Below are 25,094 nucleotides of genomic sequence, written 5' to 3'. Positions count from 1 at the left end.
TATGAGAACTCCCATTGACTTAAGGGAGCTCTTGTGTAGTAAAGTGAGACTATTGGGACCTCTGTTCACATATACCCCCATCCACCTGGCTAATTTGCAGGGATTGTCAGAGACAGCAAGTCTGTTACAAAGAGAATGCACTAGTGCAAGAGGACCCTTTGCCTCACTTTTCTCTCACACACAGTATGAGCCAGGATCCACTTTGGCTACCACCCACCAGCCTGACTGAGGTTGGCTATACTTATCCCTCTTGTGGGACTTTCAGCAAGAAGCGCTAGCAGTAGATCTGATTGGAACGGGGAGCGGGCACCTGTGTTAGCCACACCCTTCAAAGAGAGAAGAAAGGGAACCACTTGACAAGGAAACTTCCAACTTCATTTTTAATTTTAAAAGTCTGGATTACAAACATTAAAAAAAAAATTAAAAATAATTAAAAAAAAAAATCACAAAAATTGATTCTTTGTCCAGTAAAAAAATAAAATTAATTAAAAAAAATCAGGAGCCCTGGTGGAATATGCCAGAGATCCCAGAAAGGGATCAGCTTTCTGACATCACATTTGGCAAGAATGGTATAGGGTTACAGCAAGAAACTCCATCAAGGCACTGAGACATCTTTATAAACACGGTAAGTCTTCTTCCCATAGTTTGTGCGTAGGAGGTAAGGTGGGGAGTTCAAGTTGCAATATGCTGCATTACAAGTAAAGTACTATTTACCCTGCAAATACAACTAGGCTTTAGACTAGTTACAAACCACTGCCAAGGTCTAGCCTATCCTCCAAACTGAAATCATCTTGTTACCTGGTTTGGGGGCAAGGGTAATGCAACCAGGGTTGTATTTATAGTATAGACAAGCTCTTTGGCCTCATCTGCTCTAGCCTTTATGCTCCTTCAAAAGTTTTCCACCATTGTTACTGCCCATTTATATCCAGCAGCAGTCAGAGGTGCCAGTGGCTGCTAGTAGTTTAACTATCGTGTTGTTCAGAGCTGTAGGGTTAGACAACATTGGCAGTTAAAAAGGCAATGGCTGGTCTATATCAGGACTTCCGCCACTGGTGGAGATGAACTGATGGTGCCTTCAGTGGGACCTTTTAGTGAAAAAAGTGTTAGAGGGAACACAGCTTTGGAGTGAGGGGTAAGAGAAGGTTGTGGAGGTTTGAGATGAAAATCTCACAAAAGAAGGAGCTTTATAATGTGACTGTTTCCCTTTTTGGCCTGTCCAGGGTGACAGAGAATCATGCGAACAGAAGCAATTTGAAAATACGCTTATGCTGTCCAGGATATATAGGATTTCAGAGTGTTTAGGCAGAATTAAATAGACACTTTCTAGATGAAGTAGGGATCTAATTTAGAAAATGCAAATTATGTCCTGGGTGCATTAAACATTATGATGTTTAGTCTTTGTTTAAAAACAGCTTCTCTTAATACAGTTCTCATGACTGTAGAACAGGGCCTTATACAGTCCCTCGCTTCTTGAACAGCATCAGGAGAGAATATTTGAGTCCTGGAGGATTAGTTCCTCTCCATGATTATCAGTTACACATGTAGCTTTTGTTGTGTTCGGCTGCATTCTGGACAGCAATACATTTTGCCCTGTGCTAACAGTAGGTGAAGGTGCCTAGAGGCTGTAAACATGTCCTATGGAAACACTATAGAAGTTACAATATGACTTCAATATAGTCTACAAATGATCTCATCTACTAGGAAAGAGCAGTAGAGCAAGGCATGCTAAGATGAAAGGAAGTTCCCCCCCCACACACACACAACCTAGCATTAATTTCCACAAACTATCCAAGCCCCACAGCACACTGATATACCCTTGATTCACAGCAGGTTACGTGTTCTTAAGTTTCTGTCACAGGATGCCGGAAAGCAGATTTATGAAAGTTTTTCTTGAAAATGTGACCTTCCTAGCCTAGCACTGGTCATGTTCCGTGCACCATTGTGCTGGGTGATGCATCTGTGTCAGCAAATCCGTAGCTCGTTTTCCAAGCCGTAGATTTTTGCCTTCAGGTTTCTTAGCTCCCCTTGAATTTTCCGGGTTCGTCTGTTCCCTTGACGGACCTCATGCAGAATTGCGAGGTCCTGGTCTGGTCCAATGTTCATGGTCACCTAGAGAGAGAGAGAGAGAGAGAGAGAGAGAGAGAAATAAAACCAGAAAGACTTGGCCTATGGTGTATGATCTGGAGAAAGTTATGAAGAGAGCCATCCTGTCCAAGGAGATTCATTGTGCCTAGCAAGGGGAAACTACAACCACATGAGCTGCCCTGACATCATACATGGAAAGGAGCCCCAGGATGGAGTGTAGCTAATGTAGGTGTCTTGTTAGTATCATGTGGGTGTCCTGCAAGTGCAATGGAAGAGGGATTTCTAAAGTGTAATTGGAAATGTATCAGTAAATGGTCAGTTGTTTAACAAATCATTTCCAGTATGATTTAAAAGGACTCATTAAAATGTGACAAATTATATATTTCTTATTACCCAGCTTTTTTGTACTTAAGTTTCAACTGTAGTCCCAGGAGACATCCTCTACAGGTGGTACTGAGAAGCATATCTTGCCTTGGCAGAAGACTGCATTTGGTTATCGAATAGTTCTTTTTGATCTAAAATAACCAGAATGATTTAGGATCATGGTTGTTATGTCTAGCTTGTATGTTGTATTTTACTCATGCACCCCCTTGTGGTCAAGTATGTAATAAGAACAGGACAATACAATTAGGCTGAAATAATTGACATGGATTTGATTAACCATTTCCTTTTCTTTTCTTAATTTCTGCAAGTTAACCATTCCTTGTGGTATCATGTGAATAACCCTTCCTATGCAGGATATTCCAGAAGTCATTATATTCTATACACGACCACCTGAACTTACTTCTGCACTTTGAGCCCTAATTCTTTGCGCCAAGTACTCAGGTCTGCTCACACTGAAGTTGATAACAAAGCTCTCATTGACTTCACTGAGAGCAGAATCAATATCTAGAACCTTCAGGAGAAAAGCCAAACAGGTCTGCAACACTCCATACAGAATATACTTCTGCAGTTAATACTTGCTTCACAGTGGCGTTGGGAGAATTAGGTTAAAAGCATTAAAGAAGTAGCATAACTCAGTGCCCTAACTACATCCACTGTATAATCACACCAATCCCTAGTAATTTGGATGCCTATTCAATTAACAGCTATGAATATTTCTCTCTTCACAATATACATATAACCTGTAACTTTCCATAACACTGAAAGGTATCATATGTTACAAGTATCTAAAAGCCCAAGTGAGGAAACACAGGAATTTCCAATAACATAGGCTCCAAGGATCCAAAAATTCAACCCTCCCCTCACCCGCCCACAGGCCAATTCCATCTCAGCCCTTCCCCCAAAGATGATCAATTATTACCTTGAAGAGCTGTTTCTCTATGTCCTTCAACCTCTGCCGAAGTTGCTTGATGTCATTCTTGAAGCCCTCCACCTCCATGCTACGCCGTTTCTCCAGGGCCTCATATCGTTGGGTCATTAGCTGCAAACGCTTCCCCATCTTTTCTGAGCGCTCCTGGGGATAGGAAAGCACAATAGAATTTGTAGGGAAGGGCACCATCGACAACACAAATATGGAGAAGGGGAAATCAGACAACTCCAAGAGGCTGCAAACCCATCCTGCAGCAGCAGACAGAGGATTTACCTTGAAAAGCTCTTGGCCAACATCTCCTTCTTCACGAATTCTAGCCAACTCACCCTCCAGAGCAACACACTGTTCTCGGTACATATCTGCCAATCGGTGCGCCTGTGTTAGCTGCTCCTGTAAGGACTGGAGCCCAAGAGAAAGAATTAGGATTAATAGATGCTGGAGGTAGGTAGCCAGTACACACAGCATCTCCCTCCCTAAAGAGCAAAGGTGGGACGCAGGGCAACTGTCACAACTCTGTGAGTGCTCTTTGGTGGAGATATCATGACAGAAAATAACCAAATGAGTAGGCCTAGAAATTGGAGTTGGCGCAGGTAGCCAGACAAGAAAGATTAGAGATCTAAGAATGCAAAAACTCCTTCAAATTACAAGACCAACTCTGTTCAGATGAGACATTAGAATACAAAACAAGCCTGGTTCTATCCACCATGTAGTCATTAGAACCCACAACACTTTTTTTTTTTTTTTTAAATAGCAAGAGTTGGTCCCACTGTCCTCAGTCAAAAATTCCTCATCTCACATTCCTCTCTCCATCTCAGGGATGGCTGCATTTCAATGGTGGATAAAGCAATTCCTTTAGGTATATACTGTGGTTAATAAACTGTTATGGGTACATGTAATATGAAGGCAGTACAAGTTCCCATGGTTCTCCCTGCAAGTACATTAATTTGCTGAAGAAAAAAAAACATGCTGCTGGATGGGAGCAGCAGAACTGTGAGCGACGTTATTCCCAAAAAAGCAGTGTTTTCACAAGACCAGGCAAAACACAGAGTGTGTTCTCCCTACCCGTAGTCAACAGAATTTATTCCAAAGGATGGTTGCCCATTTCATGCTTGGAAATACCTAGTCCTAATAAAGAGCCTGAGAGCTGTGCAACGATAGGTCACTTGGCAGGTGGAACAAGCTGAGGAGCTACATGCTTGTTTTGGATGTGGAAGGAGTGGGGGATATTAGTCTTGTGAGACAAAACCCCGTGGAGCGCTATTATAAACTAATAAGAGTTCTAGCTACATAGCATTTTATCTTTAAAGTCAATAAGCAACAACATCCCCTGTAAAGTGAATCTTTCTATGCCTCAGACAGCATAACAAATGTATCCCGGTATGGAGAATTCCCGCTCTAAAACAGGGAACACCAGTTTCTCAGTAAAGCACCATGGTGAGATCCAATCCTAGACTCTCTCAAACCTCCATCCATAAACAGGTGGATTTCTTTTTAAAGGGAACAGCAATTACCTTGAGTTCTCCACTCTGTGCTTTCCAAATTTCACTTTCTGCTTGAGAAATTGGCTTGATGTCTCTCTCCTTCTTCTTCTCTCTCTCTGGCTCCCTGCTGATAAGCTGATCCCTGCTTACATCAAGCTTCCTCAGCAGACAGTCCTTCTCTGCCATCCATGATTTCTCATTGGCTCGTGCATCGAACTTCAGCTGAAGGAAGTCACGCGTACTCTCATACAGCAGGTTTTGAGTCTGATGGAGCCTGAAGACAGGGGTTGCACTAGAGTAATAATATCACTGCCTTCCCCAATTCCCTTCATCTTTCACCTATATTCTCACTGGGAGTTTGGGTGGGCATGGGATGAGAGGGGCCAGGAGCTTCCCTCACATATTTTCAAGGGCCAAGCTCTCCTGGGATGAAAAAGGATTTTTAATTAGTAATTTATTCAATCAATCAATCTCCAATTACATCCCAAGCAACTGACCAAATACTCTGCTTTTCTGCCTATTAGGTTGTAAACCTGTAGGTGATTTTTATATTCTGGGTTTCCTGCCATGATTAACCAGAACCATTCTCTTGCACTCACTTATCTGTTAGGGTTTTGATCCTGTCCTGGTCCCTCTGATGCTGGACCTGCACTTCCTCTATGTGAATCCGCCTGTCCTCTAGCAGTGCATCAAGCTGCTCTTTGGATAACCGGGTCTGCTCTTCCATCTGAGCCTGCAGGGCCTCCACCTGGATTGGCACACAGGGAAGGCATAGAGTGAGATCCTGCACCAGGCATGCTGCCTTGCTTGAGAGCAGGGCCGGCTTTAGGGCGATTCAGCCAATTTCCCGGAATTGGGCCCCGCGCCCCTAAGAGGGCCCCGCAATGTCCCAAAGGAGCTGCCGCCGAAGTCCCGCCACTGTCTTCGGCGGCAGCTCAATCGTTGCCGCTGTCTTCGGTGGCATTTCGGCGGAGGGTCCTTCCTTCGCAACAGCGATTGAGCTGCCGCCGAAGACAGCGGTGGGACTTCGGCAGCAGTTCCTTCGAATTGAGCCCCGCAGTGCCTAAAGCCGGCCCTGCTTGAGAGTCCTGTTTAAATTCCAGGTTAGGCACAGACAGTGAGAAAACACCCCCTGCCCTATAATGCTTTATTATATACGTCTAATTTCTCTGCAGGCCTTGAAGTTAGGAGCAATCTGCTTTGGCGCTCTAGAAGTTTCCTGTAACAGATTTCCCTACCTGGTGTGAGAGAGACACTTTACAAAAGGTGGGTCAGATTCTTCATTCATTTCCTGCATTGGGCACAGGAAGGAAAGTGGAAGGGCAAAGGTGAATTTAAGTCCCTTTTGTGCATCACTAATTCTGGCCACTGTTGCAATTTAGAGCAGCCCTAGGGCTCTCATCATCCAAATGCTTTTCTTGTTTCATGCCAACCTTACCCCCCTTGTAAGTCCACCGCAGAGAGAGCTAAATAAATTGGGAGTAAGTGGGAGGCACTGCCAGGATAGCATAGAGTAGAGATGGGCAAGCCCAATGTAGGGATAGAGGGGATAGGCAAGCAGCATGTTTGGCTGTCATATAAACCCGTGTGACACTGTATGGAATATGTGGAACACCATATGTGGGCACCAATATTATAAAATTGCAAGGAATCTGATCAGATATGTTGTGTGAGGTATCTGCAAAAATGTTACAATTTGCCAAGTATGATAATCTGGTTTATGTTTGTATCACCTTTGTATTAGGAGTTATAGATATGTACGGTATATCTGTATTTCAAACTGGTGCTATGCATCTGGGTGACACCCCCAGACAGATTGGCATCAGCACCACCTAGCCTACTTGATGGCCCACCAAGGGACATCAGCTGTACAATAAACCAATTAAAAGATCAGGGACCACACCTGATGAGTCAGCAAGTCACGTATGGGCATGCCTATGGACAGAGAACTCTAAGGTTTTTCCCATGTGCTGTGAAGCTTGTGTTTGGAATACAGGAAGTGTAAGCCTTATGGCAAAATAATATAAAAGGCAGCTGCATCCTCTCCATTTTGCCTTCAATCCTGCTTCCTACCTCTAGAATAACTTTTCTATAACTGACGCTCTGAACAAAGGACTGAATGACCCATCCAAGCTGTGGATGTGTTCCAGAGTGATTTTCAAGCCAGCCAACTCACCAACACTGCTAAGAACCTGATACATCAGACTACAAAGTCCATGTTGTATGTACCAAAATTGCTTTACCATTTAACAACTCATTTTGTTCTTTTTATAATAAATCTTTAGTTTTAGACACTAAAGGATTTGCTGGCAGTAATACTGACCTAGTAAGGTGACAGGTTTCAGTGGTAGCCGTGTTAGTCTGTATCAGCAAAAAACAAACAAAAAACAAACAAACAAACAAAAAAAAAAAACACACCACCAAGGAGTCCTTGTGGTGTCTCTAACGTGCCACAAGGATGCCTCGTGGTTTTTTTTGACCTAGTAAGGTGGCTGTCTCTTTGGGTCAGAAGAACATTTTGTATATGTGAGCAGAGTTTTGAAATAACTCCTCATTGTACTGGACCGAGGTGCTGATTGGGAGCCAGAGAACTGGAATGCAGTAAGAGGGCTGTGTGATTCCTTCCTCCCCCCCCACCCCTCCCCCGATAACTAATGTGGGGGATCAATCAGAAGCACAGTTTGTGACGGATTGGTGAGTGGTATCCACCAGTCTTTGGGAGAATCTGCTCTCCCTTTTGCAGCGTGCCCTGACCTTGCCATTTCCAGTGAAGGCACCCCTATGTCACCACAGGTCACACCATGCACAGGCAGAAGTTGCATCTGTTGATCAGTAAATGCTCTTTTACCTGCAGTAAGAGTGTTTGATTGTCTCTGTGATATCTCTCAGGACTTTCTGGTTTCTCTCCTTTTGCTGCTGGCTTTGATGTGCTTCTTTTAGTGCCGGCTGCAGAGAACAAGATTAATTGAGATAACTACTCTACTCCTTTCTCCTAGCCTACGTGTGAGACTTTGCCCAGCAGGGAATATTGTAGGTGTGCTGGCTGGCCTGAAGGAAAAGGAAAGGAAGAGCTTGCAGCTACTGCACCACAGCATCTTCCAGCAGGAGTCACTGCAGAAAACATTCTAGCACTGGCTTTGGGGAGCTCATGGTGACTGCACCCTTTTTACACATCCAGCACTATCATGATATTTAGCCACCCTCCAGGTACTTGTCTTCTTGGCTGGTATGGAAAGTCACTTTTGGGGTACCTGTTCTGGAAGTGTAAGTATCGCTCCGTTCATGTGGATCCCTGGATTTGACTGGTTTTTGAGGAACGGTGACCTAGAGGAGCAAAAACAGATCTGTTACCTGAACGTCCTGCATTTGGTTCTCTGAGCCCAGTCATCAAGAATGAACGCTAGAGTGTGTGGAAAAAGACTTAAAAGAGCAGCATGCCCATCGGTGCAGCAGGAGCAAGGTAAAGACATTTGCAAAAGAAATACCAGCATTGAGAGCAGATGTCCGCTACGATGGGGCTGCTTGAACGTTACATTTTCCACCTCTTACACCATTGTATAGTTCTCAATGATTGGGAATTGGTGACTTCAATGGGAACAGGATTAGGCCTTTAGCATAAGACCGAGCATTCAGATGTGTGAGGGAAAGGAGAAGCAACAGTGTGCTTTCTTCTCCACTTACCCTCTTGCCAGCTGGCGCACTGAGAAACATATGTACAACAAATCTACATATACCCATCCACTTAAACCCAGGAAAAAAATCAAAGGCAAGAACTAACTGCTTGGTACAGCTATGGATCCTGATCTAACTTGTGTGCGGAGATCCACTCAATGCAAGAAAAAGCAGCCATTAGGGAGCTGACACAGTTCCCTCATTCTCATGGCACTTCTGCAATGGCTCCAGCTTCAGTGTTTACACCAGCTGGCCACAATCCCCAAGACACAGTATGCCAGTAAGGAATTAGCTCTGGACATGTCCTTTCCCCACTCCCTCTGCCAGGGAGTTCAACTATCCGAACCAACCGAGAGCTCCCGCACACCAAAGAAAATTCAGGGCTGCTTTCAAGGGCTTTTGCACAACCTGAGCAGGGCAGATGGCAGCAAGCAACCTTTAAAAGCTTTTTTTTGTTTGTTTTTTTTAAAGCAGATTACGCAACTGGGAGCCAATCACGCTCTCCGGCGGAAAAACAAAACAAAAAACAAACAAACAAAAAAAAGCAGAAGCCCAGCCCCCATGGGCAAGCCCCAAAACAAGCAACACAACACACTACTTAAAGAAATGAATAGGCAATTACATACACAAAAGAAGCCTATATAGGCTTGATGGGCACCACTTGGCAGCCTGCAGGAGGGACTAGACAACAGCAGAGAATGTGGCCCATTATTTCAAGTCTCACTCTGCACCCTCACATCACAGGATGCCCTGGTTTTGCCCCCCCTTCATGCCCTGAATCACAGTCGTGACCTTTCTGGTCAAACAGGACTTGTGTATGGGACTTCAGATCCATATATGACAGGTTTCAGAGTAGCAGCCGTGTTAGTCTGTATCCGCAAAAAGAAGAACAGGAGTACTTGTGGCACCTTAGAGACTAACAAATTTATTAGAGCATAAGCTTTCGTGGACTACAGCCCACTTCTTCGGATGCATAAATTTGTTAGTCTCTAAGGTGCCACAAGTACTCCTGTTCTTCTTTTTGCAGATCCATATACACACTGCTGCAGAGAGTCACCACTCTTGAAACCTGTCACACTTACTCTCCTGGAGGACAACATACTTCCTTTGCAGCTCTCCTGTGCAGCAAATGAAACCCGAATTTCTCAGCAGTAACTACCAAGACAGAGGGAAGGCCTCACTCTTTGTCTTGACTCCCAGCACTAGTTTATTACAGCACATATCAGACCAACACAGAGCCAGCTGAATTTCAAACATCCACGTTTTCTGGCAACACTCTCCATAGTTCTGTTTTGTCTCTTTGGCTCCTCAGTGGCAACTCACTGTGTGGAGCTTCTAGGGGCTGAACCCAAAGCAAAATCTGCCAGAGAAGTGGCAAACAGGCTATTCCCAATGAATGGTCTTACCTTGTGTGGAGGCTCCTTATGAAAATAGGTAATTTCTCCTGTGTCTGTTCCCACCAAAGCCAAGAGATGCTGAATCTTTTTTCTGTCTTCTAGCTCCCTGGAATTCATGGAGAAGCATCAGCACATTTCTATTCCAAAATGCATCAAGCCTGTACTCTCTCTAGAGGTTGTTACTGTAGTTAAAGGAGCAGCTCTAACCTGTTTTTCAGATTGTCACAGCCCATGAAACAATGTTGTCCTTAAGCCAGACTGCTAGAGACCCAGTTAACACTGAAGATGCATGGGAGGAGTTTCCAGTTCTGCTGGTGCAGTGAGGAATTCCCCTTTTAGTACAGCCTGATAGTGGTACATGGGCTTATATAGGGATGGCAGATGCTGAAAGGACAGGGTCTGTGAATTTATTAATAAAAAGCTCATAGTCCAGGGGGAATATGACCTAGTTAGGAAGATTCAGAAGACTGAGAACCTCCTTTGCCTTAGAAGCCCATGTATTCCACCACAATCTGGAACTTGATGGATATACAAGATTTTAGGCACCCCTTTGAGGGTGCACAAGAACACTACCCACCACACATAAAAGGAGACCCCATCAAGCCAACAAAAAACTGCGGAGATTAATTCCCAGCCAGAGTTCAGAAGCATTTTAGGGAGGCATGTGCTTCTGAGAGCTAATTTGGTGCAGTTGAATCTATTCAGGCTCATTACCTTAAGAAAGACAAACAGGGGGTGTCGACCAGAAGATAAAACAGGTAGCTCTAGGGAAAACAGAGGTCTGTGTTTTCTATGCGTTTCCTGCTTCTAAAACTGCAGAGAGGAAATGCAGCTAAAGAATTATGCCAAGCTCATGTTAAGTTGAGTTAAACCAGAACCTCCAAGCTGAAGTAGGTAATTTGTGATCGAACCTGACCCTTTGGTAAACTTTTGCTCTTTGTTATACCCCAGCCCTGTTTTGTGGGCCTATATTCTGCAGCAAGATCCTTGGATCCTCGGTTTCTCTGGTACAGCAGACTAGGAGTCCTGCAGCAGAGTCATTTCACTTTTTTTAAAAAAGGAAGTTTGTAATAATTGGATAATAGTCAGTACAGTAGATCCCCATAGAAGGGAGAAGCAACAGCAGCATTTCTTTTGTCCAGTTCAGCATTTGGGAAGATTTTATAGGGCCTGATCCTCAGAAGTGTGGCACACCTGCAATTTCCACTGACTTTAGACCCATAGTGATAGACCCATAATAACAACTTGTATTATAGTGCCTAGGCGCTCCAGTTACAGAGCAGGACACTGGAATGTGCTGTACAGACACAGAACAAAAAGCTTTCAAGATGGCTCTACTAATTCATGTGGCTTCCAGAAACACTACCTGCCCATGAGAAACAGCTAAGAAAACTCTTCCCCCCACCATCTCCATCCCTATCCCCTCCCAGCTCCGCACCTGATTTTCAGCCGGTCATTCTCAGCATAGAGGCGCAGCACATGTTCCCTCTCCTGGAAGAGGTAAACTTGCATGTCACTCAAAGCCTTCTGTAACTCTGCAATCTCCTGTTCCCGTTGACGCATTTCCCACTGTAGTTTGTGCTATGGAGAGAAAACAGGGCATGTGAAATGATACTAAGCATCTGACAACAGAGACAAAGAGCAGCTTTTGCCTCAGATGACACTAGCCTGCATCTAAAACTAGCAGCTGTTTGTGTCAAATGACTAGGATTGGCAGAATTTGCTGTTTTTGTTTTTTATAATTGATTAATACCCCTGAATTTTATTTTTATCAATTTAAGTTTTCACGGTTGAGCAAAATTATGTTTTAAAGCATTTTTTTCAATTTTTATCACTTACATTTTCACAGTTGCGGGAGCTTATGGGGATGGGGCAGGTCAGACAATAATTTGAGGACAGTAGACATTGAGATTCAAAACATTCAAGCTTTATAACCATTAAAACATCAATGATCATCATATGTCAAAACATACAAAGTAAACAGCCTTAAATCAAACTAACAAGTTCTCAAGTGGCATTTTTCTTACTTTGCCTATCTGTAAATTTTGATCATTGATGGAAATATTTTTTTCATCGGTTTGCGTGTGTACCCTGAAATAGATTTATCAATATTTACTGATAAAACCCCAATTCTTCCAAGTTCACAAATGCCTGACTTAAATTGGACCACCAAACTTTAACCAGCAGAGGGCAGTATTGGCAGCTTGTCTGGAGAAGACTTTTCAACAGTGAGCAACTCCCATCATGCAATGCTCTGCCTTGATGCTTGATGGAGCAACCTATCCTAGATGTTATTCTCAAAAACCTCCCCTGGGTTAAGGTTGGGGTACTGCAGGGTTTAATAATAAGCATTCTGACCAATTACAAAATTGGTTCAGCGATCATGGTTTTCATGGGGGAGAAGTAACTAACTCATCAGAAGAGCATTCCTGTAGGAGAGGGACCTGGGAGACCTGCAATGTTTGGCGCCTTTCCCCGCTTTGACCCAGATGTGCAGCTGAGATATTTCCTACATCTCCTGAGGGTTCTCAGTCTGTTTCAGAGATGGCTGATTCACGAGCAGCTCAGTGTATAATGTTTTAAAAGGTGGTCACTCCTCTCCCAGCTACCTCCTCAGTAGAAAAAGTGCCAATTTTACAGGACACAGCAACACAACCACCCTGTGACTGATGTAATGAAGCATTAGGAGATCATCCTGCTTGTTAGAAGAGGCTCCATTTTGTAGTATAGTTTTTACTTATAAGCTCTTTCGGCCAGGAACCACTTTTATTTTGTTTTTACAGCACCTAGCACAATGAGGTCATGGTCCATGACTGGGGCTTCCAGGTGCTACTGCAATATAAATAAAGTCTGTCCCAATAAAATGCTCATTAATTTTGGCCAAATGACCATTCACTCTTCACAGGTCCACTGTGGAGTGCAGGGCAAAGGAAAAGGGTAGTGCAACAGACCAGGTGAACATCTAACCCAGTGTTCAAAGGTTAAGAAAACTCCAAACAGCATAAAGGCTTCCCAAAAGTAGAGCCCAATAAACTAAAACAAAAGGACTTCTCTCAATAAGCATTTCTCCTCCACTGGCTCTTAAATTGGGAAACCAGATGGCAAGAATTCACCCACTTCTAGTGGTTCAAGACATAGTGATTCCCCTTCAGCTCAGTCCTGCCACATTCCCCAGCAATTCCCTTCATGAATTATGTCAGCGATGTTAAAGCTTCAACTAAAGGAGAGTATTAACCCTTTCTCTGCCAACCAACGGTGTATATTTATAGTCCATCACCAGTAAGCTATTTACCTGCTCATCATATGTTCCTTTGTATCTCTCTAGCCTTCTCAAAAGGTCCTCATGTTCTTCATCAAACTCAGCGATCTTCTTGCGATAGTATTCCAGCAGCTCCCGGGAGGGACGGAGGAAGGCCAGGCGCTCACTGATGGAAGGGAGAGGAGTAGAATCCCCCTGACTTGGAGTTGGAGAATTGGTATATCTGGATGAGACACGGGGGGCTGCCAATCTGGACAGAATGGTGGAACACACACACACACACACACAAAAATAGGTTTCAGAGTGGTAGCAGTATTAGACTTTATCAGCAAAAACAACAAGGAGTCCTTGTGGCACCTTAGAGACTAGGGTTTTAGCCCACGAAAGCTTATGCCCGAATACATTTGTTAGTCTCTAAGGTGCCACAAGGACACACAAAAATGTTGCTAAAATAATGAAGATGAAGGAACCAATGGCCATTCATTCATACAAGCTCACAGTACCTTACAATGGTGACTGTTCTTGCGGCAGAACTACTTTCTCAGACAAAGTTTGAGCTCCACACAATAACTGCACTAGAATAATGTTAAAAATTTGATTTCAAGGAAATAAACTTTTTTTTTTTTTAAAAAAGGAAACAAAACTGTATTTAGCTTTAGTACTACAATACATTTAGTTCACATCTTCTCTGCCTCCAACGGTCTGAGCTCAACATTACTAAAACAGGATGTGTGGCATTTTGGAGATATAAAAGCTTATGCCCAAATAAATCTGTTAGTCTTTAAGATGCCACCAGACTCCTTGTTGATTTTGTGAATTCAGACTAACATGGCTACCCCCGATACTTAATGTGGAACTATGCAGTGTTGTTGTAGCAGTGTTGGATATTAGAGACAAAGGTGTGTGAGGTAATATTTTTTATTGGACCAATTTCTGTTGGTGAGAGAGACATGCTTTCGAGCTCCATAGAACTCTTCCTCAGGTGGGGGAAAGGTACTCAGGATTTATGGTTTATTACAATAATCTGTAAACCACTAACCCCCCTTTCTGTGTTATGGCTACAGGGATGTTAACAGGCTGCTTCACCTTGAATGGTCCCTTAGAATATGTGCTAACTTCTTATGCTAAATTATCAGTTTGATCTTGTATTTAGTTGTGAAGCTCTTAGTACCTTTCCCAGACATGAAAAAAAGAGCTCGGTGTAGCTCAAAAGCTTGTCTCTCTCACCAACAGAAGTTGGTCCAAAAAAAGATATTACCTCACCTACCTTGTCTCTTTAGTGTGGAACTGTTTGCCCACCCAAGTGTGGTGGGAAGGGTGGTGCCTATTGGAGGAAAAGGGTGGGTGGTGTTTTTTTGTGAGAGAAGGGTCAAGGGGAATGGGACAAGGTTGCTGGGGAGGGGTATCTGAGAAAAAGCAGGGGCAGAGAAAGAATAAGGGTTACCGGGGGTAGTAAACAAGTCTGCTTCTAGACAGAAACACAAAAAAACAGACACTGGATAGAGAATAAACACACAGAGGAAAAAGATGTGAGGTTCCAGTAAGCCATGTCAGTCTGTAGGGAAAGATGTCAGAGGTGACAGTATCAGAGCACTGAAGTGAAGGAGGAGGGAGAGAAGAAAACTCCATTCAATCAGAAAAGATGTCTGACTGCTGAGTCTAATGTACATTCTCAGGGTCCTACTAGATTATCACTGCTCCTTGACACAACAGCAGCTAGAAATGGCTTTACAAGTTCCGGTTCAACAGGACTCATAGACTTTAAGGTCAGAAGGGATCATTATGATCATCTGGTCTGACCTCCCGCAAGACTGCATCCTTTCTTTTAAGCTGCACAGAAATAAAACTCTCACACACTGACAGCGTGGGAAAGAGAGAAAGTTTTAAATGTGTGTATTTGGCACCTAAATAGGATATTTAGGGATACACTAACATCACACACATATGTCAGCATGCAAAATCCACCTGCAATTGTGATTCTAAATTTTGGCACAAAAAAACTGAGCTTTGTGAATCATTAATTTGTAAATTTGGAATGTGTTTGAGCAAGTGCAAGTGTAGATGTGCATCTATACACAAACCTCAGGCTTCGCTCTGAAAACTTGGCCCTTAGTAGCCATGTTGAGTAGACTGCCTTGGTTTTCAGATGTCAACTTAAAAGGACTAAGAATAAGAAAGCAGCTTAACTAAGTAATTATTTGCTAAACAAATCCATTGCCAGAACCTGGCTGGATGCTTAGACCTCAAGAGCCAGCCAGATGCATCATGAATGCATGAGACCAAAGTGATGGTGACACTAATGGGAACATCTAGAGACCTGTTATCACTACTGCTGCTCACAACAGATTTTTGATATATTAGAAACCTGAGGAATTCAAGACCTTTAATCGCCAGACATCGTAGGTGAGTGCTGAAGATACATTAATACAACCATTTTGTATAGCAGCTTTCACACCAACTGTATATGAAATTGCTTTAGAGTTAAATAATAGTTATAGACAAACAATAGCAAAGGGAGAAAATAAATATAATTATGGGTAAAAAAAATGGTTTTAAATTATTTGAATTAGAGTACTGTTGAGGAGTTGCAGAGGAGAAGACTCTCATAGCAACAGTGATAACACTATGGGATAGCAGAGATTGGACGCTGGCCTTAGACCAGTGTAACGAGTGGAAAAGGAAGATTGGAGCTATGCAATACGACGGAGGTTAGAGCTAGTCCCAGGAGAGCAATTTAGAAGCTAAATGAAGGGGAGGCAGTGGAGCTGTTTGAGAATAGCAGCAGTCATACTCACCTTTTGGAGGTGGGGGACATTCCTGGAGAGGAATCCATGGTGCTCACTCCACCACCTACAGAAGTGACAACAATGTACATTTTAGGAGCAGAGAGCATATGGCCAGCTAGGCCGGAAAAACATATCAACACCTCTCTAGTGACCTGTATGGAATCGGGGTCCCTGGTAGAACAATGACTAAGACTGTGCCAAACATGCCCATTGATGTTTAAAAACCACTGACTGGGCAGGATTTTTGCAGTTCCTTCTCAATTGCATGAAACTGGTCCCTAGATTCCTGGGGGGGAGGGAGAAACCCAAACACCTGTGAAACATTTAGGATTTGCACTCAAAAAAAAAAAATCCCTATAGCTATTGAGAGCAAACACCTTGCACTTTCTAGAGTTCTGAATTTTCCTATATTTCAAATTGCCCTGTCCTGCCCTGCCAGCTGGTCCCTACCCCGCACGCCCAGCAAGCCAGTCTGTGCCCCGCATCCCCAGCAGCGCCCTGCCAGCTGGTCCCTACCCCGCGCCCCCAATAGCGCCCTGACAGCTGGTCCCTACCCCGCTCGCCCAGCAAGCCAGTCGGTGCCCCGCGCCCCCAGCGGCGCCCTGCCAGCCGGTCCCTGCCCCACCCCGCACGCCCAGCCAGGCAGTCCCTACTCCGCGCCCCCAGCAGCGCCCTGCCAGCCAGTCTGTGCCCCGCGCCCCCAACAGCGTCCCCCACAGCTCCACCAGCCGGGACGGGTCTACAGGAACCAGACCCCCGCTCCCCCCACCCACGATCCCAGAGCGGCGCCCTCGCCCACCGAAGCGCGAACCCAAGCGCCAGCTGCTGCTCAACGGAAAAGAGCCCAACCAAACAGCGCGGCAGCGGCAGCGCCAGCCAACCACAAGCTGCTGCCGCGTTTGGGTCCGCTCCGGCCCGCTCGCCGCGTGGCGGGGCCAGCTCTGCGCAAGGCTCTCTGGGAAGCGTAGTTCTCAGAGCACTCCCTGGGTGCGTGTGGGAGACCGGTCCTCACAAGGCAGAACTGGGCGCTGTGTGTGTACTTAGGAATCGTATGTTAGGGCTGCGTGCGGACCTTATCTCTAGTTGCTACTTGAATGCGTTGGAACAGACAGGAAACGGTGGAAATGAAAAAACACTGAAGGTGAACAGAAAAAGAAAACTGGAATTTCTGTTCCCATTAGTGTGTAGAAATTTTGAACTTTTCCAAATTTCCTGATCAGCTCTAATTTATGTTAAAATGTTACCATGTACTGGTCTATGCAAGCTGCGGTGTGATGATGATCTCTCTTGCCTTTGCATGCACTCACTTTATTTCTTGACCAGGGATAGTTCCAGTTTTAGAACTAGTTACTAGCCAGCCTTGCACAACATACATCCTAACTTTAATATATATTGATTCAGTGTCATCTACACTATACTCTTAAGTACATTATTATTAATACCATATGTGAGTAGTGTTGTCTCTATAAATATTAGGGATTAGGATAAGACCTTCATGAAGAATAGATTATCCCACCTCTACATATTGGGGGCTTTTTAAAAATACTTTTCTCTTTCCTTTTATACTTTCAGGGGTCTGATCCAGTATGGCAATTCCTAGGTTCCTAACAAAGCCATCAGTTAAATAATAGAAAATATTACTTGTGTACATGAGTAGGATAAATCAGTGTACACTTACTGTAGCATAATGTATCTCACCTACTATTTCTTTCAAAGTGACCAGATGTTAATTATTAAGGCTGCAGAATTGGATTATTGCTGTCTCTTGACAGAAAAAGCTGAGCAGTTGCATGGGCCCTAGAACAATTTGTATAGTGAGGATGCTAGAAGCCCATGTACCAAACTGTAATCCCTGCATATGATGGAAACCTTTTCAAGCCAGGAGGTGCAGCAGCACTCCTAGTTCCAGCACCTGTGGTCAGTTGGTAAAAGAGAAAAGAAGATTGTAATATCCTGGCAACATTTGTCTAAATGATGCATCTCTGTATGCACTAGCAAAACCCAATGTATTTTAAACTTTGTGTATTAGAGGCCCCAGCCGCTGGAGATTTTGGAAGCTTCTTCTGAAAGCCCCCCAAATATTCTACATGTAGTTTTCTTTAAAAAAAAAGAAAACACACACCAATCTTGTTGTCAGTTGGAGGCCCTGGTCCATTTTGCTAGGAGGGAATCCAAGGTGCTGGATGCTCCTATGATGGAGTAGGAACTTAGGATAGAGACTGACAGGGGAAGAGTTAACTTCGCCTTCTGGGTAGAGGCAGGACCAGTGGACTGTCATGAGCAAAGGGTTTTACATGGTAGCAAAGCTCAGCCTTGTGAGGGGAATTAATGAATACAAGAACCCTGATGGAAAATCCTCACCTAATCACTAGCAAACAAATTATATGGTTTAAATTCAACTCAAAGAGGAAAGGCTCATGCTTTAATGGTCAGAGATCCCAAGTTCAAATGTCATAGTTTATGGATTGTTTAGGTCATTAGTTCTCAACTTTTGTACTGGTGATCCTTTTCACATAGGAAGGCTCTGAGTGCAATCCTCCTTAAATATATAAAAAAGGGTTTTTAATTTATTACCTCCAGCATTTATAATGGTGTTAAGTGGGGTTTGGGGTGGAGACTGACAGCTTGTGACACCCCATATAATACCCTCACAACACCCTGAGGGGTCCTGACCCCCAGTTTGAGAACTCCTGATTGAGGTGTTACTTTTGCACCCCTCAACCAGTGCTTTGTTATTTTCACAGTCTGAGGCTCACTTCTCATAAAATATTTAACCTTCTAATGTAAGTATGCATGAAAAATTGCAAGTTTCCAAACCAGCTTTGTTTCTTAACCCCTTTCTTAAATATTACAATAAAAACTTTCTTAATGTACTTACAAAACTGAGTTTTGTCAGATCACTCTCCCTCCCCCCCACAAAACCCAGACTGACAAACAAAACGACAGGAAAGTGGAAGAGGAAGAAAGAACAGATGCTTTTTTTAAACGGTTGACTATTAGCTGGCTAGTGATCCTTGCCAGCTGCAGGCTGGAGTTGTGGCTGTCTCTCTGATATGCAGAGTTCTCTAGGTCATCTGAGGTCAGGTCGGAAAGGCTAGATCAGAGATGAAATCCTACAGCCTGACAGTTTCCTCTTCTCTCCCAGGGGAAGGAGACAATGCAGGTAGCCTCACATGAGCAAAAAAAAAACAAAACCCACAAACAAGTCCACAAATGTATCACTGGCTTGTGTGCATTGATATTTGATCAACACCATGGCCTAAGGTTCAATAAGTTAAACACTAAATTGGAGGAGAAAGTTAGGGGAAGCAAAATTAAAAGAGAGAGACAAGGCAAACTGCCCTTTCCAAGTTATTCTGGGGTTCATATATCTCAGTCCATCAATTTAGAACTGCTATGCTGCTCACAGTAGTCTTTTCCAGAGAGCTCCACTAGTCTTTTAACCCAAACATTTTAAATCAAAACCAAAACAACCTTGAGCAGTCTCAAAACATATCCACTAACAACCAGCTCTCAAAACAAGATAATCACACATATTGGGTCCTATCTAGCATGATTTTTAGTTCAGTGATTTTAGACTTTTCCCAAGTGTCCAAGGGCCTTTCATCTATTATATTCTCTCTGTGAGGTCAGCTATGTTGGTTGGTCCGTTGACACAACAGACTCCGGGGGGAGTAGAGAATGATTCATCTATACACCCACCTCCCAAGAAAGCATCTAGTATAGCTCCTGAGGAACAGCTAAGAAGCTCAACAGAAGCACCTGCACCCCCCTCCCCATGGAACGGTTTACTGGGGTGGGATGGGGTTGTTTCTCTCTTGAGAGAGACACAGCTGATGGTGGGTATCATATACACAGCCAAACTCATCAGAAATTGGGGCAGCCTTGTGAATGGGGTGGAGGGAGAGAGGGGGGAAAAACAACCCTCTGCAAAATTATAGGTAGGTAGCAATGCCAGTAGTTAAGATTGCCTAACATTTTCTATTATAAGATCTTTATCAAGTTTAACTGTTTGGACTTAAATTTTCTGTCAGGTGTCTGCTTCAGGCTGAAAGTTTAGGGAAAGTTTCAGTATAAAGGATTAAATGGTTCAGACTAGGAGAAAAATATATTGTTTTGCCCATTTTAAATTTTCTTACAACTGTTGTTGAGAAGTACTAGTGTCTCCATACACTGGAATTGAAATTGGCAGGGGTGACCTTTGTGTCAGGAATGTGTTTTTTGCTGTCCCTGTGAAAACACACCTATACCACAATATAATACAACCCGATATAACATGAATTCGGATATAACACAGTAAAGCAGTGTTCAGGGGTGTGGGGCGGTGTGTGCTGCGGACTGGTGGATCAAAGTAATTTTGATATAACGTGGTTTCACCTATAATGTGGTAAGATTTTTTGGCTCCCGAGGACAGTGTTGTATCGGGTTAGAGATGTATAGGTGTTTTTTCCACAGGGATAGCAAAAAAAAAAAAAAAAAAAAAAAAAAAAACACACAAACACACACTCCTGGTATAAGCCTTTCAAGGTATAAGCCTTTAAAAAAAAAAAGTCTCCATATGGACATATTCAGTAGAGACCTGTTAGAATTTAGCTGCCAAATTCTGTGAAGATTCCATCTCAGAATTCCATCTGTACTGAGCATGCTCCAGCCCAGGATGTAGGAGGCTGAGTAGGACTATGTCTTAAATTGCTGTTCCTGGCTGCAAGGTGACTGGGACCCAGTGTGGGGAGACAGATTGGATGAGGAGTTGGAATAGTCTTGTGGGGGAGACTGGGACTGGCTAGGTGAGGATCCCTGTCTTATTCAGTGCATAGGATGGATGGTACTCCGGGTAGGCATCAGGACTGTGTAGTGAAGAAAGTTGTCTATAGGACCCTGCCTCCTGTGTTGCAGAAGTTGGTAAGTATATAGTCAGGGTTGGCTTTAGGCTGATTCGCCCGATATCCCAGAATTGGGCCCCCACGCCTTAGGTGCCTTTTAAATTTAATTTATTTTTTAAACTCACCCCAGTGGCGGTCCGCTCTGGAGTCTTCGGTGGCCCCACTCCCCTGGCCAGAGCGCCGGCCGAAGCGCGGCAAGCCCTGTGGCCCTGCTCTCCCAGCTGGAGCTCCGGCCAGAGCGCAGCAGCCCTGTGGCCCCGCGACCCTGCCTGAAGCACGGCTGTCCCACGGCCCCGGCTGAAACGCTGCAAACCCTGCGGCTCTGCTCTCCCGGCTGGAGCGCGGCGGCTCCACAACCCCGGCCGGAGCTCAGCAAGCCCGGTGACCACCCCCCCCTCCCCCAGCTGGCAATCTGAAGTGCTGCTGAAGACTGGGAGCGCTGCCCGGTGAGTACAAGCCCCAGGAATCAGGCCCTGCACTTGCTAAAGCAGTCTTTGTATATAGTGGGTCTGGGGCAATATGTTGAAGTACGAGAATAAAATACTGAACTGCTCATTCAATGGGCACTCTCAGTCCTGTGCTCTAAATGAAGCAGGGAACTGACTGGTGGAAAAAAATAGTATGTGATCATGCAATTAAAAGACTTTATCCTGCATATGCATAAGGGAGCCAAATTAAAGTTGCAAAGGCAATCTTAATTCTGGCACATCCTAGCTTTTGAACAATTGATAGAATCCCATGAAATTTGTTATTTTAAAACTATTCAGTCATTTATTTTTGAATTTCATATTATTTTGTTTTACCCTGCCCATAGGGGGCCAGGTGGTAGGGTGACCAGATAGCAAGTGTGAAAAATCAGCAGATGGCGTGGGGATAACAGGTACCTAATACAAGTGCCAGCAAGTTAAAGAGTATGGATTGGATGAATGGACTATAAGGTGGATAGAAAGTTGGCTAGATTGTCAGGCTCAACGGATAGTGATCAACAGCTCGATGTCTAGTTGGCAGCTAGTATCAAGCAGAGTGTCCCAGGGGTCAGTCCTGGGGCTGGTTTTGTTCAACATCTTTATTAATGATCTGGATGGTGGGATTATTTGCACCCTCAGCAAGTTTTCAGATGACACTAAGCTGGGAGGAGAGGTAGATACAATGGAGGGTACGGATAGGGTCCAGAGTGACCTAGACAAATTGGAGGACTGGGCCAAAAGAAATCTGATGAAGTTCAGCAAGAACAAGTGCAGAGTTCTGCACTTAGGAAGAATCCCATGCACTGCTACAGGCTGGGGACCGACTGGCTAAACAGCAGTTCTGCAGAAAAGGACTTGAGGATTACAGTGGACGAGAAGCTGCATATGAGTCAGCAGTGTGCCCTTGTTGCAAAAAAGGCTAATGGCATAGTGGGCTGTATTAGTAGGAGCATTGCCAGCTGATCGAGGGAAGTGATTATTCCCCTCTATTCAGCACTGGTGAGGGCACACCTGGAGTATTGCATCCAGTTTTGGTCCCACTACAGAAGGGATGTGAACCAGTTGGAGAGAGTCCAGCAGAGGGCAACAAAAATGGTTAGACAGCTGGGACGCATAACTTATGAAGCGAGGCTGAGGGAACTGGGGTTATTTAGTCTGCAGAAGTGAAGAGTGAGGGGGGATTCGATAGCCTTCAATTACATGATGGGGGGTTCCAAAGAGGATGAAGCTAGGCTGTTCTCAGTGGTGCAGATGACAGAAAAGAAGCAATATCTCAAGTTGCAGTGGGGGAGGTCTAGGTTGGATTTTAGGAAACACTACTTCACTAGGAGGGTGGTGAAGCATGGGAATGGGTTACTTGGGGAGGTGGTGGAATCTCCATCCTTAAAGGTTTTTAAGGCCCAGCCTAACAAAGCCCTGGCTGGGATGATTTAGTTGGTGTTGGTCCTTGTGACAGGGTTGGGACTCACCACCATGGCACCTCCTGCTGGTCATCTTCAGGAATTAGCTCAGTCCAGTGGAGCACCCCTTGCTGGTGGTGTCCTATCCAACATCTGTTCTTCGCTGGTATTTGGACCTGTGTTGCTCCCCACTCAGTAGCATCCTCTTCAGGCCACTGCCCTCTGGCAGTGCCCCCTATAGTCCAGCCTCACCCCCTTCTTGGGCAGGGGGGGGTGTTTGTTCAGCAGTCCTTGCACTGGCCTCAGTGGCCAACCACAACCTCCAAAGTCTAGCCCCTTGTCTCAAGGGCTGGTTGCAGTTTGTCTCAGCCACCCTACTGCATGGCCAGGTGCAGTACGGGGGGGGGGGGGGGGGGGAGAAGGGAGAGAAGAGAAGAGACCCAGGCCCACCAACTACTCTGGGTCCCAACCCAGGGACCCTCTAGTGGCAGCCTCCCTGCCCTCCTTTTCTCCGCTTGTCCAGCTGTCCCTAGGCCACTTCCCCTCTGGCCCCTTACACCCTCTAGGCCCTTTCTCTCCAGGCCCACAGTCTGGCAGGTTTTGGGCCAGAGCCCTACTATGTTCCCCCTTAGCCTGCCTAACACTGCTCCGTCCAAAGTGCTAATCTCCTGCTCTGGAGACAGACCTTCCCCCATGAAGGTCTGGGACAGACTACCTACTGCTTGTCTGGGCAGCCTTTATATAGGGCCTAGCCTAGCCCTGATTGGCTGGCTCTAAGTTCGGCCCTGATTGGCTCTCAGTAAGCCCTTTCCAGATTGGCTGCCAGCCTGCGCAGCCACTCTGGCCTACTCTAGCCCCCTCTCACATGGGGTTGGGGCACTTGCCCTGCCACAGTCCTCCTGAGGTCTCTTCCAACCCTAATATTCTATGATTCTAAAACAAAGCCCCGAATATTGGGACTGTTCCTATACAACTGGGACATCTGGTCACCCTAGTGGGAGGCCTGGGAGCCCTGTGGGACAGGAGCGGTAGGAGCCACAATTGTACGATGAGTTTTTCATTTTATGAGTTCTCTTTCATTTTATGTCACGTTTGCAAAAAACATGATGCACTAGTGATTGATTTAGCAACCTTACCATTCTCTAATGTAGCTTTTTGTGTTTAATGGGATAGAGGACAAGGGACTATGTGTGACATGCTGCAGGTGAGCTCAGATGGTTAGTCATCTACTAGAACTCTTGAGGTCTCTACTTGCTTGTTGGATTGAGAGCTACTAGCAGTCCTACTTTGCTCCCCACTTGGCATCCTTTGATCTACACTGAAGGGAAGGAGAGAGGAGATGGGGCCTATGAGTGTCCCCTTATCCGCCAGGACCTCTCTCTCTTCTAGGCTGATCTTACTCTGGGAGAGGACTTGGGGGTGGGAATACTCAAAGGATTTGTCCCTTCTACTCTTAAGATCAAAGGGCAACCAGAAGGGGAGTGCAGCGGGGCTGTGGTGGCTCAGGCCTGGTCCCCACTAAGTCCCCACTTCGGACTAAGGTACGCAAATTCAGCTACGTTAATAACGTAGCTGAATTCGAAGTACCTTAGTCCGAACTTACCGCGGGTCCAGACGCGGCAGGAAGGCTCCCCCGTCGATACCGCGTACTCCTCTCGGTGAGCTGGAGTACCGGCGTCGACGGCGAGCACTTCCGGGATCGATCCCAGAACATCGATTGCCTGCCGCCGGACCCTCGGGTAAGTGAAGACGTAGCCTCAGACAGGAAGTAGTGGGAAGGGCAGGGAGCTCAGCATTCAAGGCCAAGGTTGGTATAGCTGCCAATGGACCTGGCATATTGACTGAAACATCAGTTACCTGATACAGGTTTTAAAAATCCAAGACTATGCTGGCCAAAGCAGGGCAGTTGGCAGCTATGGACACAGACAACCGCTGTTCTTTGGCATCAGAAAGATCCTCTGGGTATTGCAAATGTGGAATAATTGTCCATTGGGATGTGCAGGCAGTGGGCATAGCCTAGAGGAATAAGTTGGAGTTGCAGACCCAGTCTATGTCTACACTACCACTTATGTCAGTATAAGTTATATCGCTCAGGGGTGTGAATAAGCCACCTCCCTGAGCAACGTAAGTTACACCGACCTAAGTGCTGGTGTGAACAATGCTATGTTGGGGGTGGATTAATGAAATCAAGGGGAGAGCTCTCTCCCATCGGCTTAGAGCAGCTGCATGAGAGAGTTTACAGCAGCGCAGCTGCATCAGTTCATCTGTGATGCTGTAAGCTCTCTATTGTAGCCATAGCCCCAGGAAATCCTGATTCTATTCCTTGCTCTGCTATGAACTTGTGTGGCCTTG

The 25,094-nt window shown here is 45.0% G+C and overlaps 1 protein-coding gene and 1 long non-coding RNA gene across 5 annotated transcripts in view; one reads left to right on the top strand and one right to left on the bottom strand.

The window, feature by feature from the left end:
• The window catches only part of LOC112059019 (uncharacterized), a 31,529-nt gene extending 17,701 nt beyond the window's left edge, over positions 1-13,828 (top strand). Inside the window, exons 2-5 of the long non-coding RNA XR_002888224.3 lie at positions 6,054-6,144; positions 6,958-7,099; positions 7,875-8,338; positions 13,273-13,828. This is a non-coding gene — a long non-coding RNA (uncharacterized LOC112059019). The remainder of the gene's footprint in view (positions 1-6,053; positions 6,145-6,957; positions 7,100-7,874; positions 8,339-13,272) is intronic.
• On the bottom strand, positions 363-23,460 carry CCDC77 (coiled-coil domain containing 77). 4 transcript variants are annotated; one of them, XM_065582258.1, is made up of 13 exons: positions 22,812-23,460; positions 16,002-16,056; positions 13,240-13,456; positions 11,386-11,528; positions 9,957-10,053; positions 8,130-8,202; positions 7,727-7,824; positions 5,478-5,626; positions 4,909-5,152; positions 3,671-3,796; positions 3,389-3,541; positions 2,479-2,600; positions 363-2,109 (listed from the first exon to the last, which is right to left on the bottom strand). In XM_065582258.1, exons 1-13 carry the CDS (start codon positions 22,834-22,836, stop codon positions 2,106-2,108), a joined length of 1,506 nt encoding a protein of 501 aa, XP_065438330.1. In that variant the 5' UTR covers positions 22,837-23,460; the 3' UTR covers positions 363-2,105. The 4 variants fall into 4 exon arrangements, with proteins under 4 accessions (XP_065438330.1, XP_023957738.2, XP_065438322.1 ...); XM_024101970.3 differs by lacking the exon at positions 22,812-23,460 and adding an exon at positions 16,792-16,981; XM_065582250.1 differs by lacking the exon at positions 2,479-2,600 and having other exon boundaries at positions 22,812-23,458.
• Positions 23,461-25,094: the final 1,634 nt, after the last annotated feature.

This window comes from Chrysemys picta, chromosome 1 (assembly GCF_011386835.1).
Source record: "Chrysemys picta bellii isolate R12L10 chromosome 1, ASM1138683v2, whole genome shotgun sequence".
Classification (NCBI taxonomy): domain Eukaryota; kingdom Metazoa; phylum Chordata; order Testudines; family Emydidae; genus Chrysemys; species Chrysemys picta.
Note: the sequence above shows the minus strand (reverse complement) of the source record. Positions and strands in the feature narration are given on the sequence as shown.

What these genes read in the sequence shown, in the direction of transcription:
- CCDC77 (XM_065582250.1), bottom strand. Translation starts at nt 22,836, where the DNA reads ATGACCAGCAGGAGGTGCCATGGTG. An exon ending in CAGCAGGAGGTGCCATGGTG is followed by an intron (nt 16,057 to 22,811) that starts GTGAGTCCCAAC and finishes TCACTTCTGTAG; the next exon opens with GTGGTGGAGTGAGCACCATG. An exon ending in TAGAGAAACAGCTCTTCAAG is followed by an intron (nt 2,110 to 3,388) that starts GTAATAATTGAT and finishes CTCTCTCTCTAG; the next exon opens with GTGACCATGAACATTGGACC.